This window comes from Oncorhynchus nerka, linkage group LG23 (genome assembly GCF_034236695.1).
Source record: "Oncorhynchus nerka isolate Pitt River linkage group LG23, Oner_Uvic_2.0, whole genome shotgun sequence".
Lineage (NCBI taxonomy): Eukaryota > Metazoa > Chordata > Actinopteri > Salmoniformes > Salmonidae > Oncorhynchus > Oncorhynchus nerka.
Window position 1 is genome coordinate 41566115 of NC_088418.1, and position 19418 is coordinate 41585532.

The 19418-nt window shown below is 40.9% G+C and overlaps 1 protein-coding gene across 7 annotated transcripts in view; it reads left to right on the forward strand.

The window, feature by feature from the left end:
• Positions 1-530: 530 nt before the first annotated feature.
• LOC115106848 (lysine-specific demethylase 5A-like) overlaps positions 531-19418 on the forward strand; it is a 43755-nt gene continuing 24867 nt past the window's right edge. For 2 of the 7 annotated variants that reach the window (XM_029629990.2, XM_029629993.2), the window contains exons 1-11: positions 531-1909; positions 3013-3090; positions 3697-3819; positions 4070-4240; positions 6271-6447; positions 8569-8647; positions 15497-15591; positions 15820-15987; positions 17400-17519; positions 17773-17931; positions 18195-18376. In XM_029629990.2, the coding sequence (XP_029485850.1) occupies positions 1763-1909; positions 3013-3090; positions 3697-3819; positions 4070-4240; positions 6271-6447; positions 8569-8647; positions 15497-15591; positions 15820-15987; positions 17400-17519; positions 17773-17931; positions 18195-18376 (1499 nt within the window). In that variant the 5' untranslated portion in view covers positions 531-1762. Of the gene's footprint in view, positions 1910-2005; positions 2087-3012; positions 3091-3696; positions 3820-4069; positions 4241-6270; positions 6448-8568; positions 8648-15496; positions 15592-15819; positions 15988-17399; positions 17520-17772; positions 17932-18194; positions 18377-19418 lie in introns of those variants that run through there. The other 5 variants (XM_065008121.1, XM_065008122.1, XM_029629991.2 and 2 more) reach the window with 4 other exon arrangements.

Below are 19418 nucleotides of genomic sequence, written 5' to 3' on the forward strand. Positions count from 1 at the left end.
TTGCCTAGTTACATTAAAAAAACGAAGAGGCCATAATGGGAGAGAAGTCGGAGCTCATGCAGCGTTCCAGTCAACTGGGAACTCGGGAATCTCCGACACCTGACCTCAGTGTGTTCAATACAACTTGCAATTCGGAAAAATGTGTTTCGAATTGGAAATTTTGTTTTGAACGGTCATCCAACTCGAAATTCCAAGTCGGAAACTTGGATCATCCTCGAGCTCCGAATTCTCCGACCTCAATATCCCTTACGTCACGATTTGACCTCTTTTCCCCCCCGAATCCGAGTGGCCTTGAAAGCGCGACTTGTGAGGATGTTTTTTTCCCCACTTGGTTAAGAACGGAGTACCTTACAAAACTACAACAAATTTACCATAAATGTTGATGTACACATATCTGGAGACATGATTTTGTATAGGGAAATAAGTAAAACCATGGTTCTAGTTTTATTGAAGCGGATGTGGAGGCGGAAGTGGAGGATTGGTACATGGTAGTGATATGGTCATTGCTAGCAAAAGAAAGGTGGATAGTATCTCAATATATACAATATTGGAAAGTCCAAAGTGTTGAGCAACATAGGCGTCTAATGAACAATTTTAGACGAAATGTTTATCCTGAAAAAAGGTATATTGTTCTAGAACTGTGCGAGCAAACTAAAGAAAGACCATGCGAAGTTTTTCGCCAGCAACTAGCAAGCAGTCACAGCACCGTGTGGCTAGGCTAAATTAGCTAGGAAGTATCGTCGTTTTTAATGACAACAGCAGCTAGAAGTACTCGAGTGACACGAAGCAGGATAACCGTATGCATGAGAATGGTTTCAATTAGCTTGTCCGGTTTATTGTGGAGCAAATAACGTCTGTTGCTGCATCGGGAAGGTCGACCCTTCAACTCCACGGATCCCCCTGTCTGTTGTAGCGACGAGCTAGCTAAGTTAACGTTCTCCTTCAAATGAATGGACGTCGGGAGTGGACACGATTTGATCAACAATGTGCGCTAATTGCTAGCTAACTGCCCTCGTTTCAATGTTGATGGTCATCAGCTTCTCGTCCGGATGAAAGAGGATCGCACTCATTTAGACTGGAAAACGACTCAAGAATGGCATAATTAGATTGGATAATCACTGAGGCGCAACTTTAAATGGATGATATTGCGAAATCTGGATAAAATAATACAATATTCTGGCACATGAAGATGTCACAACCGATGGATATTCAAAAGTGAAATCGCAAATAATGTGGATAATGTTTTATTCGATGAATATGGAGCTTAGAATAGTTATAAATGCAATTTTTTCCCGGCCGTTTTTATTTTGATGGGGGATCATATGTCCAGGGGAGCGATGGCGCTTTTGACTGATCTTGTCCTGCGCTCCAGGTAGTTCTCAGTTCTGCAGTTTACGTTGCTGCACAGGAGTGGTGGGGGTGGACGCCGCCCGGCTTGGCCCAGTAATTTCCTTAAAATGGAATAGGAATGGACATTTTATTTTTGATATTTTTACAGTTTTGTCTTTGAGACGTCAACTCAACAATATTGTCATGTCGCCCAGCTGTTGGCATATCAAGAAATTGTCTTCATTGAAATTATTTTTTCTTGATACTAAAACAATCATGAACATGAAGGAGAAGTTGCCGAAGCAACAATATGTGTGCTAATTGAAAGATGGCCTAATCATGGACTGATGTCACTCACAGATGTCAACATAATACATTTTTAACACAAGTACGATTGGCTTTTTAAAGAAAATATAACAGTTGTGATTTCATCATGTCCGATTTTGCTGAATTCGTACCCCCTCCTGAGTGCCCAGTTTTTGAGCCGAGTTGGGAAGATTTTTCGGATCCACTAGGATTTATAAACAAGATTCGACCTATTGCAGAGAGAACTGGCATCTGCAAAATTCGACCGCCTGAGGTAACCTCACTGTTTCTGCTTTTGGAATATAACACATTGCTTCCATTTTAAGATTTACGCCTGCGTTGGTTTGTGCCCATGTCATCTACTTATGGTATTTTCGGCCTAGCCCGACGCACATTTTTAGTTGGGTAAGGCCATTTTACTCGTTGAATGTTTCACTTGTGGAGGTCAAATGTGAGTCAAATTTCATGTTTGTTAATCATTTTATTTAAACAATGATTTTGGATGTTTATATTTTGCCAAACAGTTAGAGTAAAGTCGTCTTTAAAACAGCGGCCTCTATTCCAGACTCCCGTCTATGACTCTTTGTTTTCTTTTTTTGGTGTTTCCTGGACTGATCGCAACTTACATTCGGAATATCAAGTAACGTTACACGAATTAGATGATGTCTAGATACATTTTTGAACTATTAACAATTTGAAATGAACTTCTAGGTGCTTTTAATTTGATGCCCTATATTTTCAAGTCTTTATTACATCATGACTACAATATCAACAATATCCATGTATTTAGCTGTAAAGAGTAATATATATATTTTTTGGGGGGGATAGTCTAACAGTAGCAGGACGTGGAATTAGAACCGTAATGCTCTACTTTTCGACTTTTTCATATTTGGCCTTGTGCAAATCAAATGTATGTCTAATATAGCCCTTTTTTGTATTTTTCTCTCTTACTCTTATTTCCCACATGGAACCTTTTGCTTGATTAGGCTAACCCTCTTATATTTGGTCTATTTTGCACCAACTGAAACTTGACAGTTGCTTCTGGGAGGTTTTCTTTGATGCACTGTGCTCCAATATTATTTGTCTTTTGGGTATAAGGCTTTGACGCATTTAGACTACAAGGACTTAAATGATTTGTGCCATATCCAGTAATGTCGGATCGATTTGAAACGTTTTTATAGGTTTTATGTGTTTTTTTTAAACTCCACACATCCCTATATTTATGTGTGAATGGGATTTGAAGTGTTATGTAATGTTTATGTTGACAAGTGTTTTCTTCTTTTTTTATTGTTGCTTTTACTTCCTCATTACTTCATTGTATGAAAATCTGAACCAAAGTTGTTAATTTGGTTTCAATTGTAATCTTCTGTCTGTTAGGACTGGGCACCCCCTTTCGCCTGCGACGTACGCAACTTCCGCTTCACTCCCAGAGTCCAGAGACTCAATGAATTGGAGGTAAGTATACTGTACCTAGTTACAACACTGTGAAGGCTATGTTGGAAATACAGTTAGGTGGCCTGTTTGTAGTAATTATAAGGTATAGGCCTAAATAGAGGTATTGCCTAAGTAAGTAGTCAACTCAGCTGAGTTTGTCAGTCATTCACAGATGTATGTTATTTAACCATATATTATTATGTCTTTTAATAAAGATGTAGAGGTCTATGAGTACTTGTTTTTTTGTGAAGAGGTAGCCTATACGTTGTTGTGGCTGGACAGTGCAGACCTTATGTGCATTGACTGCAGCTGTCGTCACATTTTGGGGGCAGCACTCTTGAATACAATGACTGAGTTAACAGCGCTGGCTGAATGGGTGTTAGGCCTAGGCCTGCTTTAGGAAGGGTTTTTATGGTCAGAAAATTGTAGCTTAGCCTACATTAAGATTTTAAAGGATATTACTCACTGGAATGTGTAGGCTTTGTCTTTACTTTGATTTCTCCTAGGATTCAGCATCCAAAGAGACCTCTTTATACTCCTGTTTATGGTGGAGTGTGCCAGATTTTTCATTTGAATTGACTTTCATGTGTTTGTGTACCCTTCCCTCACCTCTCCCATTGCTTTCAGGCCCTCACTCGAGTCAAGCTCAACTTCCTGGATCAGATTGCCAAGTTCTGGGAGCTGCAGGGGTCCAGGCTGCGCTTCCCTCATGTGGAGAGGAAGATCCTTGATCTGTACCAGCTCAGCAAGGTAAGACGGGAGTCAGACCATTAACCTGAATAGTATATTGTTTTTTATAAACATGCAGGGTGGTGTTTGTAAGTATACTGTAATTTATTTATACCTGAGGATTAAGTAGTTTGTTTTGGATTTTGTTTTAGGACAACAACGAGCTGCTAAGTGCTGGTGTACATTTGAATTCCTCCTTAGTTTTCTGAAAATATGCTTTTTGTGTATGAGTCAACCACAACCATCTTACTAAAAAAACATTGTATTTCAGATTGTCTCCTCCGAGGGAGGCTTTGGAACAGTGTGTAAGGAGAAGAGATGGTCCAAGGTGGCCAGCAGGATGGGTTTCCCCCCGGGGAAAGGTATGGGCTCTCTGCTGCGGTCCCACTTTGAGAGGATCCTCTACCCCTATGAGCTCTTCCAGTCTGGAGCAACGCTCACTGTAAGCACTCATTGGCCGACACATGCACACTAACATTTAGGCTAGGTGTCTGTGGAGTCTGAGAAATGTTTCTGTGAAGTCAATAGAGGTAGTGAATTGCTTCAGTCTTCTTTCGGCAAGTGTTAGGTGTGGATTATTATAGGTTTGTGCTGTGTATTCACACGTTTACATACTCACAACTCATGTCAATACCCTGTCATGTGGTTCTTTCCTTTTGTGCTTTGTCATGCTACAGCCACATTTGTAACAGTGTTCTGAACAGAGGAGGCTGGTGGGAAGAGCTATAGGAGGACAGGCTCATTGTAATGGCTGGGATAGACTCAATCCAGCCATTACAATGAGCCCGTCCTCATATAGTTCCTCCCACCAGCCTCTTCTGGTTCTGTATCACAACATGTAAGGGATAATCAACGAGGGGCAATGCGTTCTATGGAAAATAATGAACGATGTGGAATGGAACTAACCTTCTACGGAGTCACTTTTTTTCCAGAGAACACATAGAGCCTCGAGTTGATTATCCCTTTTATACCTTGGCTATAATTTAACACTTTTGCAGCTAGAAATGTGTTCAACATCCACTGGAATAGCAAGCAAGTTTACTAGATAGCTACAGTACTTGCCTTTGCTAACCAATCAGACTTGCTAGTTTAGCTAACCAAACCATCAGTCCTAGCTTGCCATTATGAAAATCAAATTCAATAACGTTTTTCATTAGAATTTTGCTTTCAAAAGAAGCTCAAACATAGAACGAACTATAGCCATTGAATGCTACCTTGCAGATATACCATGTGTTATAGAGAATTATACAACGGGTGAGCCTATTGCTGATTGGTTAAATGCGCATTCCAGCCAGTGTCTATTCCACAAGTTTCCACCAGCTAAATCTATGATGTTAAAATGCCTATTTACTCTGTTCCGTCTGACTGCGCCATCCACTTTCTCATCAGCCCAGCCAGGCAAATTATAAACTTGATCTCCACTATAACAAGCATCTAGATATTCTCACATTTCTTTTAGACTAACATTTAGTTTTCAACAGCGAAGATTAGTATAAACTTTGCTGTCTGTCTCTCCAGACATTTGTGATATTGTTGCAATATTCAAATTGGATCTCCAGCTGTTCCATAGTAATGAACGTGTGGGAGTCAGGACAAGACAGAGGCAGGCAGCGTTTCTCATTCAGTTGAAATCATGAATCAGCTGGCATCATTTTCATGGATATATACAAAGAAATGTCAATTGACAAAAGGTAAAACAAAACAAAGTGCAGCTAGTTTGCAGTCTTTACAGCTTCAGTGTTTGAAGTGATTGTGTTGGCTTGCTCAACAGTGTGCTGACGAGAGCACAGTTTATTTGCCAGGTGAAATCGCACCTCATTGTTTGACGTGACTAAGTTAGCAAGTTAGCAAGCACGGGATAAGAACTTTGCCAGCCAGTAAGGCAATGGAACGTTTTGAACGAACAAAAAGACTGAACGACTGGGTCGTGTATCTAGCAACTGAACCAATAGAATGCATGACCAGCCGGCTTGGGTAGCAACCCTAGATTTTATGTCGGGACTATATCTTGTAGAATGATTAAATAGTATGAATAAATTAATCAAAATGTTTTTAATGAAAATATGTCAGTCATTATTTGAATATGTAACCTGTTGTATAAAAGTGATAATGCCCTTGAAGCCGGTGTTTGGAGGATATATTGGCACGGTTTGTCTTCCCTTGGGCCTAACGACACCCATTCCAATATATCCTCCAATACTGGCTTATCGGGCATTATCACTTAAATAATGCATGCTCTATAATGCCAATCAGAAATGTGTATTCAACAATGCCATGGTATAAATGTTACTACTCCCTGCTCTATTCAACCACTCCAAGAAGCGAGCAACCAACACCTTACATCTGCAACAGTAAAACCTACCATACCTTGCCATACCTTCACATACCTTGTTGTGAAGTGGGTTTGTAGGTGTTCTCCTGCCTCTGTTGTGGTCTTTTACCTCTGCTCCCTACCTTCTCTGTCCCCCTCAGGGTATCCACCGTCTGTACGAGGAGGGAGATGATGGAGAGGAGCAGGACGAGGGCATGGGGGAAGAGGAGGATGAAGAGGACAGAGAGAGGGACAGCCTGAGTGACGGGACTCCGAACAAGGACTGCCCGCTCCCTGAGCGACGCTCTCGCCGTCTGAAGTCTGAGGTCGGTGATGAGGTGATCACCGGAGACTGTTTTAATATTTTATTTTATCACTTTCATTTTGATTTCACATGGTGATTTACTAAAAATATCTGCCTTTTTACTCTTCTGTTTTTTTGCCTAACTTGTTTGTGGACTTAATGTACTGGAAATGCAATTGCTGGATAGAGATCCATTCTCATTAGCAAGAGGGCCTTTGCAGCCTGTGTGCTGGCTCTGGGCTCATTAGCTACATTCTCAATAGCCAGAGAGCCTTAGCCTTGCGTGCGCTCTGCGCAAAGTCCCCATAACATCAAGAGAGATTTCTCTCTCTCTCTCTCTTGGCAAATCTGCTCGTCACCCTGTGTCATGGGGTCATGTGGTTACTGTAAGGGCTTGTAAATTGTATTTGTCACAAGTGCCGACTACAACAGGTGTAGACCTTACAGTGAAATGCTTACTGACAAGCCCTTAACCAACAGTGCAGTTCTACAAAAAAGGTGTTTAACAATTTACAAAAATAACTGAAGTAATAAAATAAATAATAATAATTAAGGATCAACCATAAAATAACAGTAGCGAGGCTATATACAGGACGTACCGGGTACAGAGTTTCCTTAGCCAACAAGACGCGTAACGAATAGCAAAATTACTAGCCTATGTCAAACTGATATCCCCGTAGTAGAAAAGTTTACCTATTCTATTGGTCAGCTTGTCGAGAAAGAAATAGCCTATCCAAACTGACTTTGGGACAGTAGGTCTAGGCTACATACAAAACTTTAAAAAGCAATTATTCTGATGCAACAGGTTAGAAAATGTAGCTTAATATTGATAAACTATTTTTTCACATTACAAACTATTTTTTCACATAAGCGCAGCAATGTGTAGCAGTCTATGCGCAAATAATGCAATTGGTGAGAACACGGCTGTCAAAAGGGCACATGCGAGTGGTTTCATGTGACAGAGATGAAAATATCCATTAGAAATGTAGAAAGAGGACAGAGCTAATATGATTGTTCCTTTGGCTACTGGACAATGAAAGAAAGGTGATCTAAAATAATTGCCTTTGTGGATATGGTCTGATTTTTGCTCGACTTCTTTTAAGCAAGTTAAGACGTGCCTCATGTATTAAAACATCCAGGTTTCAAACAATTAAGTATATGTTTTCAAAATGCATACGGTCTCAAGTTCATTGCAAAGTGGTGTGTGTAATGCGCTGATGAAACCTGTCTACCGTTGTCTATGCATTTGCTGTTTGAGATACTGTAGCAGCAGCTCTTGTGCTGTCTTGACAGATTTTCTGCTCAAAGGTTCTGTATCTGTACGTGTGTGATGAATAAGATGCGTGACGAATATACTGTACGCGTGCCAATTTAATTCCATAACAGTATGCAAACCGATAAGCACTATTTTCGCAATGTGATTCTTTTCTTATTCTCCCAGAAAATTTGCCACTGGCAATTTTATTTTTATGCGTTTAAAAAAAAAAATATCCGCCAGAAGCCGGCTACTAACCGGTTAACGGAGACCCTGCTAGAGTTAGTCCAGAGTTAACTTACTGTATTACTGCTGCTGTTTTAATTATTTGTTACTTTTTTATTTTCTGCTTATCTATTTTGTTTACATTATTTTCTTCTCAAAGCATACAAGTTAAAGGGCTTGTAAGTAAGAATTTCACTAAGGTAACCTGTTTTAGTTGGCGCATGTGACGAATGAATTACAGTTTTGTTTGTGTATTTTGGCATAAAGACATCCAAATGACATACAATATACAGCCTACAGAGGTATCGCCATGGATTCATTGATTTTCCAAGCCCAATATCACATTACTATTGTTGGCTACCTTTTAAATGAACAGCAACCCAGCTTCTGCCACTTCATGTCCTAGATTCCCAAGCTGCAGTCAGTGGAACTCTCGACGGGGTCAGTGGCTGATGTTTGTCGATCCTGTTGGAATGACAAACTGTTTCCCGGACATCTCTCCAGGACTCTGCATCTGAAATAGCACCCTATTCCCTATATATTACACTACTTTTGACCGGGCCTGCATAATGCTCTGGTCAATAGTAGTGCTCAATATAGGGAAAAGGGTGACATTTTGGACTTGTCCCAGGAACGTTCCTTGATGTTGTATTATGTTTTTGTCTCCTCTCCTAGCGTGAAATCAAAGAGCCCAAGACCCTGCATATCTTTGGCAGTGTTCCCAAGATGGTTGGGTTAGAGATTGTACCAGCTGGTAAGGAACTTAGCTAGTATTTATTTGACTTCACTTACTTAGAGCAGATGCTGCAACGACAAGTAAAGTGTTCAGGGATTTTTCTACTTTTGAAACTGTTGGGCAGCCCGCCTCAACATTTTTTTGGGACGCTTAAGTCCAAACTTTTTATTTATTATATTTTGAATAATTTGTAAATGCGTTTTCGGAATGTTAAAATACTTTCAGTGTAAACTTAAACCAGATATAAAGTATGTAGGAAATATAATGGCACTATACAGTGCATTCGGAAAGTATTCAGACTAGAGGTCGACCGATTAATCGGAATGGCCGATTAATTAGGGCCGATATCAAGTTTTCATAACAATCGGTATTTTTGGATGCCGATTTTGCCTATTTAAAAAAATATATATTTTTGTTATTTTTATCTTTTTAACAATATTATTTAACGAGGCAAGTCAGTTAAGAACAGATTCTTATTTTCAATGACAGCCTAGGAACGGTGGGTTAACTGCCTCGTTCAGGGGCAGAACGACAGATTTTTACGGGGGATTCAATCTTGCAACCTTACCGTTAACTAGTCCAACGCTCCAACCACCTGATTACATTGCACTCCACGAGGAGCCTGCCTGTTACGCGAATGCAGTAAGAAGCCAAGGTAAGTTGTTAGCTAGCATTAAACTTATCTTATAAAATCAATCACTAGTTATAACTACACATGGTTGATGATATTACTAGTTTATCTAGCGTGTCCTGCGTTGCATATAATCGATGCGGTGCGCATTCGCGAAAAAGGACTGTCGTTGCTCCAACGTGTACCTGACCATAAACATAAATGCCTTTCTTAAAATCAATACACAGAGGTATATATTTTTAAACCTGCATATTTAGTTAAAAGAAAGGTTAGCAGGCAATATTAACCAGGTAAAATTGTCACTTCTCTTGCGTTCATTGCATGCAGAGTCAGGGTATATGCAACACTTTGGGCCGCCTGGCTCATTGCGAACTAATTTGCCAGAATTTTACGTAATTATGACATAACATTGAAGGTTGTGCAATGTAACAGCAGTATTTAGACTTAGGGATGCCATCCGTTAGATAAAATATGGAACTGTTCTGTATTTCACTGAAAGAATAAACGTTTTGTTTTCGAAATGATAGTTTCCGGATTTGACCACATTAATGACCTAAGGCTCGTATTTCTGTGTTATTATTATCATTAAGTCTATGATTTGATAGAGTAGTCTGACTGAGCGATGGTAGGCACCAGCAGGCTCGTAAGCATTCATTCAAACAGCACTTTCGTGCGTTTTGCCAGCTGCTCTTCGCAATGCTTCAAGTATTGCACTGTTTATGACTTCAAGCCTATCAATTCCCGAGATTAGGCTGGTGTAACCGATGTGAAATGACTAGCTAGTTAGCGGGGTGCGCGCCAATAGTGTTTCAAACGTCACTCGCTCTGAGACTTGGAGTAGTTGTTCCCCTTGCTCTTTATGGGTAACGCTGCTTCGAGGGTGGCTGTTGTCGATGTGTTCCTGGTTCGAGCCCAGGTAGCGGCGAGGAGAGGGATGGAAGCTATACTGTTACACTGGCAATACTAAAGTGCCTTTTAAGAACATCCAATAGTCAAAGGTATATGAAATACAAATAGTATAGAGAGAAATCGTCCTATAATTCCTATAATAACTACAACCTAAAACTTCTTACCTGGGAATATTGAAGACATGTTAAAAGGAACCACCAGCTTTCATATGTTCTGAGCAAGGAACTTAAACGTTAGCTTTCTTACATGGCACATATTGCACTTTTACTTTCTTCTCCGACACTTTGTTTTTGCATTATTTAAACCAAATTGAACATGTTTCATTATTTATTTGAGGCTAAATTGATTTTATTGATGTATTATATTAAGTTAAAATAAGTGTTCATTCAGTGTTGTTGTAATTGTCATTATTACAAATAAATATTAAAAAGAAATCAGCCGATTAATCGGTATCGGCTTTTTTGGGGTCCTCGAATAATCGGTATCGGTGTTGTTCAGACACTTCACTTTTTCCATATTTTGTTACGTTTCAGCCTCATTATAAAGTGTATGAAAAATAACAACATTGAGGAACTATAAAAATAAAACATTGAGGAACTATAAAAATAATACCCATAATGACAAAGCGAAAACAGGTTTTTAGAAATGTTTGCTTATTTATAAAAATGTTAAAACATACGTTATTTACATAAGTATTCAGACCCTTTGCTATGAGACTTGACATTGAGCTCCTGTTTCCATTTATCATCCTTGAGATGTTTCTAGAACTTCATTGCAGTGGTAAATTTCATTGATTGGACAATACCTGGAAAGGCACACACCGGTCTGTATAAGGCCCACAGTTGATGGTGCATGTCAGAGGAAAAACCAATCATGAGGTCAAAGGCAGTGGTGGAAAAAGTACCCAATTGGCATACTTGAGTAAAAGGAAAACTTTTTTAAAGAAAAATTACTTGAGTAAAAGTGGAAGTCATCAAGTAAAATACAACTTAAAAAGTTTAAAAGTGTATGTTTTTAAGTATACGTAAGTATCAAAAGTAAATGTAATTGCTAAAATATACTTAAGTATGAAAAGCATAAATCATTTCAAATTCTTTATATTAAGCAAACCAGACGGCACTATTTTCGTTTGAATTTACAGATAACCAGGAGCACACTCCAACACTCATTTACAAACGAAGCATTTGTGTTCAGTGAGTCTGACAGATCAGAGGCAGTAGGGATGACCAGGGAGGTTCTCTTGATAAGTGCGTGATTTGGACCATTTTCCTGTCCTGCTAGGCATTCCAAATGTAACGGGTACTTTTGGGTGTCAGGGAAAATCTAAGTAAAAAGTAAATTTTCTTTTGGGATGTAGTAAAGTAAAACTAGTCAAAAATACACTGCTCAAAAAAATAAAGGGAACACTTAAACAACACAATGTAACTCCAAGTCAATCACACTTCTGTGAAATCAAATTGTCCACTTAGGAAGCAACACTGATTGACAATAAATTTCACATGCTGTTGTGCAAATGGAATAGACAACAGCTGGAAATTATAGGCAATTAGCAAGACACTCCCAATAAAGGAGTGGTTCTGCAGGTGGGGACCACAGACCACTTCTCAGTTCCTATGCTTCCTGGCTGATGTTTTGGTCACTTGAATGCTGGCGGTGCTTTCACTCTAGTGGTAGCATGAGACGGAGTCTACAACCCACACTCAGGTAGTGCAGCTCATCCAGGATGGCACATCAATGTGAGATGTGGCAAGAAGGTTTGCTGTGTCTGTCAGCGTAGTGTCCAGAGCATGGAGGCACTACCAGGAGACAGGCCAGTACATCAGGAGACGTGGAGGAGGCCGTAGGAGGGCAACATCCCAGCAGCAGGACCGCTACCTCCGCCTTTGTGCAAGGAGGAGCAGGAGGAGCACTGCCAGAGCCCTGCAAAATGACATCCAGCAGGCCACAAATGTGCATGTGTCTGCTCAAACAGACTCCATGAGGGTGGTAGGAGAGCCCGACGTCCACAGGTGGGGGTTGTGCTTACAGCCCAACACCGTGCAGGACGTTAGGCATTTGCCAGAGAACACAAAGATTGGCAAATTCGCCATTGGCGCCCTGTGCTCTTCACAGATGAAAGCAGGTTCACACTGAGCACGTGACAGAAGTGACAGAGTCTGGAGACGCCGTGGAGAACATTCTGCTGCCTGAAACATCCTCCAGCATGACCGGTTTGGCGGTGGGTCAGTCATGGTGTGTGGTGGCATTTCTTTGGGGGGCCGCACAGCCCTCCATGTGCTCGCCAGAGGTAGCTTGACTGCCATTAGGTACCGAGATGAGATCCTCAGACCCCTTGTGAGACCATATGCTGGTGCGGTTGGCCCTGGATTCCTCCTAATGCAAGACAATGCTAGACCTCATGTGGCTGGAGTGTGTCAGCAGTTCCTGCAAGAGGAAGGCATTGATGCTATGGACTGGCCCGCCCGTTCCCCAGACCTGAATCCAATTGAGCACATCTGGGACATCATGTCTCGCTCCATCCACCAACGCCACGTTGCACCACAGACTGTCCAGGAGTTGGCGGATGCTTTAGTCCAGGTCTGGGAGGAGATCCCTCAGGAGACCATCTGCCACCTGATCAGGAGCATGCCCAGGCGTTGTAGGGAGGTCATACAGGCACGTGGAGGCCACACACACTACTGAGCCTCATTTTGACTTGTTTTAAGGACATTACATCAAAGTTGGATCAGCCTGTAGTGTGGTTTTCCACTTTAATTTTGAGTGTGACTCCAAATCCAGACCTCCATGGGTTGATACATTTGATTTCCATTGATCATTTTTGTGTGATTTTGTTGTCAGCACATTCAACCATGTAAAGAAAAGTATTTAATAAAAATATTTCATTCATTCAGATCTAGGATGTGTTATTTTAGTGTTCCCTTTATTCTTTTGAGCAGTGTATAACGTACAGATACCCCAAAAACTACTTAGTAGTACTTTAAAATTAAACTATTTCTGGTCAAAGGAATTGTCCGTAGGGCTCCAAGACAGGATTGTGTCGAGGCACAGATCTGGAGCATTAAAGGTCCAAAAGTGGCCTCCATTATTCTTAAATGTTCTCTTGATAAATGCATGAATTGGATCGTTTTCCTGTCCTGCTAGGCATTCAACATGTAATATGTACCTTTGGGTGTCAGGGTAAATGTATGGAGTAAAGTACATTATTTTAATTAGGAGTGAAGTAAAAGTTGTCAAATATAAAAAGTACAGATACTCAAGTAAAAATACTTTAAAGTAGTACTTAACTAATTTACACCACTGGTGACCTCATCCATGAAGCTGGTTGAGAGAATGCAAAGCGTCTTGAAGGCAAAGGGTGGCTATTTGAATCATCTTAAATATATTTTGATTTGTTAAACACCTTTTTTGGTTACTACATGATTCCATATCTTATTTCATATTTTTTTATGTCTTCACTATTATTCTACAATGTAGAAAATGGTCAAAATGAAAACCCTTAAATGAGTAGGTGTTCTAAAACTAGATTTGTATTCTTATTGTGCACAAGACAGCTGTTTGATTCACATGCCTCAGTGGACTAATCCATTGCAGAAGCCATAGGGATCCCGCAGTCCATCACTCTGACATGCTTCTGAAATTGTAAATGGTTATGTAAGAATAATGGTGCAACATTAGTGACCACTATTTGACTATGATAAATATGTTTTCTCCTGGGATGGATAGTTGTCTGTCTGTCGTTCTGAAGCAATCTTCAGTGCGTCGTTGAATTGGCACCTTTCCCTATATGTTGCTATGTGCATAATAGCGAAGTTAACCAGCATATTGGTGTTGTGAACTAAGATGTGGAGGCAGCAGCGGAGTGAAGAGACGAGGAAACAATTTTTGCTCTAATTGACTATGAAAATTGAGGCAAGAGGAAACTCCAACTTAATTAGGCCTATAATCAATAGCATAACTGTTAAATGTGCCTTGTTTTTTAATCATCCATATATATCTACAGAAATAAGACAGATCCTGCTTCTGTTGCCTGTTTTGAGTGTCTTTTTTAATAGCCTACTGATTTCTTTGAGCACCTAGCCTCAAGCTACCGCAATATGTTTGGTAAAGCAATTTCTCAAATTCAGCTTTTGTAAATCTTTGCTATGCTGTAATACAAGTAAAAAAAAGTAATTGTTTTAACAGTCTCTGGTATGATTTCAATTTAGTGTTTGCAGTGTTCCAAACGGGCAGAACAATTATATTGTAATCTAACAGCACCTGTTTGACACACACTACTCATGCAATGCTTGCTCCTATACCCTCCTTTTGTCTGGATCTCCAGTAGTTTCCACAACTAAGTCAAATGTCTTCCACAGATTCGACTTCCCCTTTCCCTCCTGAGCAACCAGTAAACATTCCCCCGTTTTCAAGTTTGTCCTCCACATCCATTTTGCTGTCAGAGTTTTTAACCAATTTGTTGATGTGATTATGATAGTCTATAGGTCAGGCCTATTGGCCATGTGGATGCAATGCATTGCGTAAACAGAGCAGGGGTTGATGGAATAGAGAGGGAATTGTTTTCCTAAACAATTTTGGTAACAGAAGTTTTCAGTCAGAGGAACAAGTAAGACATTAAATGGCTGTACTTATGTTGCAGTTTCAGCATGGACAGCACGATGAACACTTGCTGTGCTGTAGTGCCTGCTCGCTGGAGAGGAGTGAGAACGCGTGCCAGTCACACAGGCGCACTCACAGTAATTTTCTTTAACGCAGCGTGGCCATTGGGCTCCCTCTTGAGTCGTTTGTGTGTCATTTTTTAATTATTTCAACAGTGTGCTTAAAGCACCAGAGAAGCTCTGTGCATTTCATTCAAACAGGGTGTGTCTATACATGTAAAAATACACTGTTTTGTCTACCAATGGATTGGTTGAAAGAACAGACTACTCTCGGTGGACCAAGATTTTTCTATTATATCTAGTCATGTTGACATAAGATGATGAATACATTACAATTATTTACATCTTGGCATGCTGTAAAATATTAGTTTTTTTTTTAACAGTTCCATTTGCTCATCCCTCATTACCTCAATTACTATGATACTCCCTTCACTGTTCATTGGCTGCACTAATTGCACTGTTTGTCTACATAACCTGGTTCAATCATTTACCATGTAACCCTGAAGAAGGCACTGTGTGCCGAAACGTTGGTTGCTATACCCATTAAATGTTTTGGAGCATAATTAGTGTGTAATGTTTTTTTCTATATTTTTTTGGGGGGGGTAAAAGTTGTGTAATGTCAATTTCCTCAGCTCGTTATTGGAACAATTCTATTCTCTTGTGTTACATGAGAAGAAGATGGGTTGAATAAGAAGCAGCGTCACCTGAAGGCCCAGGCCTTCGCCATTAAGATGCGACCACGCAAGGAGACCCTGGAGGTCAACTTTGTGAGTGTCACCAGTTAACTTCCTCATGTGTCTGTCTATTATTCTATAATCTCAATTTTGTAAGTGTGAGTTGATTTCCACTTTTTTTCTGTCTGTATTGTCCTGTTCTACTCACTTACAAATGAATCACTAGTGGACAACGGCGCAAAACATGTTTTTAGTTGCATGGACCACTTTTTGAAAGTAATCATTTGACTGATTATTATTGTTCTGTATTTCCTGTTCAAGATCCCCCAGATTGACCTGTACATGTGCCTGATGTGTGGGCGAGGCGACGAGGAGGATCGCCTCCTGCTGTGTGACGGCTGTGATGATAGCTACCACACCTTCTGTCTGATTCCGCCCCTACAGGATGTTCCCAAGGGGGACTGGCGATGCCCCAAGTGTGTCGCTGAGGTATGGAACTCTGGTGACTCTTCCACTACCCACACCGAAGCCGATTCCTCGCTTGAGAAACATACATGACAGCTGACTTGATGGAAGCTTTTTGCAGAAGTTGTTTGAGTTATAATTATTTCTTTATTGTGTCCCTTTCGGAAAATGTGTCATCTCAAACAGCACAACATCACCATATTTAGTGCATACATACAAAAATGTAAATCACAAGGAGAATTACAACAAAGATTCTTCAAAGTAGCCACCCTTTGCCTTGATGACAGCTTTGCACACTCTTGGCGTTCTCTCAACCAGATTCATGAGGTAGTCACCTGGAATGCATTTCAATTAACAGGTGTGCCTTGTCAAAAGTTAATTTGTGGAATTGATTTTCTTCTTAATGCGTTTGAGCCAATCAGTTGTGTTGTGACAAGGTAGGGGTGGTATACAGAAGATAGCCCTATTTGGAAAAAGACCAAGTCCATATTATGTCAAGAGGAGACTGCATGAATCAGGCCTTCATGGTCAAATTACTGCAAAGAAACCACTAATAAAGGACACCAATAAGAAGACTTGCTTGGGCCAAGAAACATGCGCGGTGGACGTTTGACCGGTGGAAATCTATCCTTGTTTCTGATGAGTCAAAATTGAGATTTTTGGTTCCAACTGCTGTGTCTTTGTCAGACTCAGAGTAGGTGAACGGATGATCGCTGCATGTGGGGTTCTTACCGTGAAGGAGGAGGTGTGATGGTGTGGGAGTGCTTTGCTGGTGACATTGTCTGTGATTTATTTAGAATTCAAGGCACACTTAACCAGTATGGCTACCACAGCATTCTGCAGCGATACGCCATCCAATCTGGTTTGTGCTTATTGGGACTGTCATTTGTTATTCAACAGTACTATGACCCAACACCTCTAGGCTCTGTAAGGAATATTTGTCAAAGCGGGAGAGTGATGGAGTGCTGCATCAGATGACCTGGCCTCCACAATCACCCGACCTCAACCCAATTGAGATGGTTTGGGATGAGTTGAACCACAGAGTGAAGGAAAAGCATCCAACAAGTGCTCAGCATATGTGGGAACTCCTTCAAGACTGTTGGAAAAGCATTCCAGGTGAAGCTGGTTGAGAGCATTCCAAGAGTGTGCAAAGCTGTCATCAAGGCAAAGGGTGAAGAATGTCAAATATAAAATATATTTTGATTTGTTTAACACTTTTTTATTTTTTTTTGGTTACTACCCGATTCCATGTTTTATTTCATAGTTTTGATGTCTTCACTATTATTCTACAATGTAAAGAATAGTAAAAATAAAGAAAAACTCTTGAATGAGTAGGTGTCCAAACTTTTGCCTGGTTCTGTACATAAATCATGTTGAGGACTATGGGATAGGATGATGTTTTCTCACTGGCTGTCTCACCCCGTTTCACCCTGCAGGAGTGCAGTAAGCCGCGGGAGGCGTTTGGCTTTGAGCAAGCCGTGAGGGAGTACACCCTCCAGAGCTTTGGAGAGATGGCTGACCACTTCAAGTCAGACTACTTCAACATGCCCGTGCACGTACGTATCAAAATCAAACGGTCACCTTGAGTTATAGGCAAGAATCAAAAAACATCTATGCTTTTGGAATACATATGTTCAGGTTAGGTCTGTATCTCAAAATCAAGTCAGATGGTGTCGACCCACAGTCTTTGGGTGATGTTTTCATCCTTCATGCTGTTTAAAGTTGAACATCTATCCTTTCTCTCCCACTAATGTCCAATCACATGTAAACAATGCATGTGTTTGTATTCTCCTTTCTCTGCACCCCCAGATGGTGCCGACAGAGCTGGTGGAGAAGGAGTTCTGGCGTCTGGTGAGCTCCATCGAGGAGGATGTCATTGTGGAGTATGGAGCTGACATCAGCTCTAAGGAGGTGGGCAGTGGCTTCCCTGTCAGGGACGGCAAGAGACGGCTGCTGGGAGACCAAGAGGTAACTGCACCAACTTGGACAAAGGACCCAGGCTCTTTCTCGTTAGTCTTTCGCCGCCTTTTCAAAACGCATTGGAGGTGAAGATCCGTTGTTCCTACATTCGGACCTTGTCCTCTAATGCCTTTTATGGAGTAGAGAGAGGACACAAGGGATCGTGCTAAGATTGAGAAAGAGCTACGGTATGAAATCCACGCCCTTAACGGCTTTTATGTTACTTTTGACCAGTAAGTAACTTCCATCACCTCTGTCTTGTTCTTCTGTAGGAGTACGCCAACTCAGGCTGGAACCTGAACAACATGCCAGTTTTGGAGCAGTCGGTCCTTACCCACATAAACGTGGATATCTCTGGCATGAAGGTGCCCTGGCTCTACGTGGGCATGTGCTTCTCCTCATTCTGCTGGCACATCGAGGACCACTGGAGCTACTCCATCAACTTCCTGCACTGGTAAAGTAACAAACAGAAATGCCTTGTCCTAAATCGACCGCTTGCCCAAATATTGAGTAATACTGTTTATTTTAGTCCAAAGGACATACATAAAATGTCTTAACACGGTCCTCAGTGGGAAGATTGTACTCCCATCTTCATTCTTCTGACTGTCTTCTGTGCCTGTCTGCCCCTCTCCCTCCCTCTCTCCCTCTCTCTCTCTCTGCCCGTCTGTCTGCCCGTCTGTTCGTCTGAAAATGTCATTTATTGGCATGACGTAACAATGTACATATTGCAAATGCTTATTTTGGATATTTACAATATGAAAAAAAATGAGAATCAAAATTGTCAATGGGACAACAGTAACAACAATAACCAAGGGTCAAAATAAACATACATTGAACAATAAGCATACAGTAGAGGACATGTGTAGGTTGATTGGTCTGTCAGACACTGTCCCTCAACTTATGGCAGGCAGCAATGTTATGCGCTGCCAACCCACAGCTGTCTGCGTCCTCCCCCAACAGGACGGGTAGCCTACTCTCATCAGAGAGGTCTATGAAACCTTGAATAAGGGTTTCAAATTTGGGGTAATGTCATTCTCTAATTGTTTTATATTTTTCACATTTTGTCAGGAAATGCAGCTCTTTCTCAGGTTCTGCTGTTGTGCAGTGGCTGCACAGCCTTTCCTCTACATGGAGCCAGGTTTTCATGTGTCTACCCTTCTCAATGACAAGGCTGTGCTCACTGAGTCTGTACTTTGTCAAGGTTTTTCTAAGGTTTTGATCAGCAACCATGGTCAAATAGTTAGCCAGGGTGTACTTTCGATTTAGGGCCAGATAGCACTGCATTTTGCTTTGTGCTTGTGTTTCCCAATAAGCAATGTAGTTTTTGTTTTGACTGAAGTAATTTGGTTTATTCTGATTGTTTGGATGTTCTGGTCCTGAGGCTTCAGTGTGTTAGTAGAACAGGTTTGTGAACTCAGCTCCAGGACCAGCTGGATGAGAGGACTATTTTCTTTGCTCAGCTCTTGGTATTGCAGGGTTGGTAGTGATATGAGAGG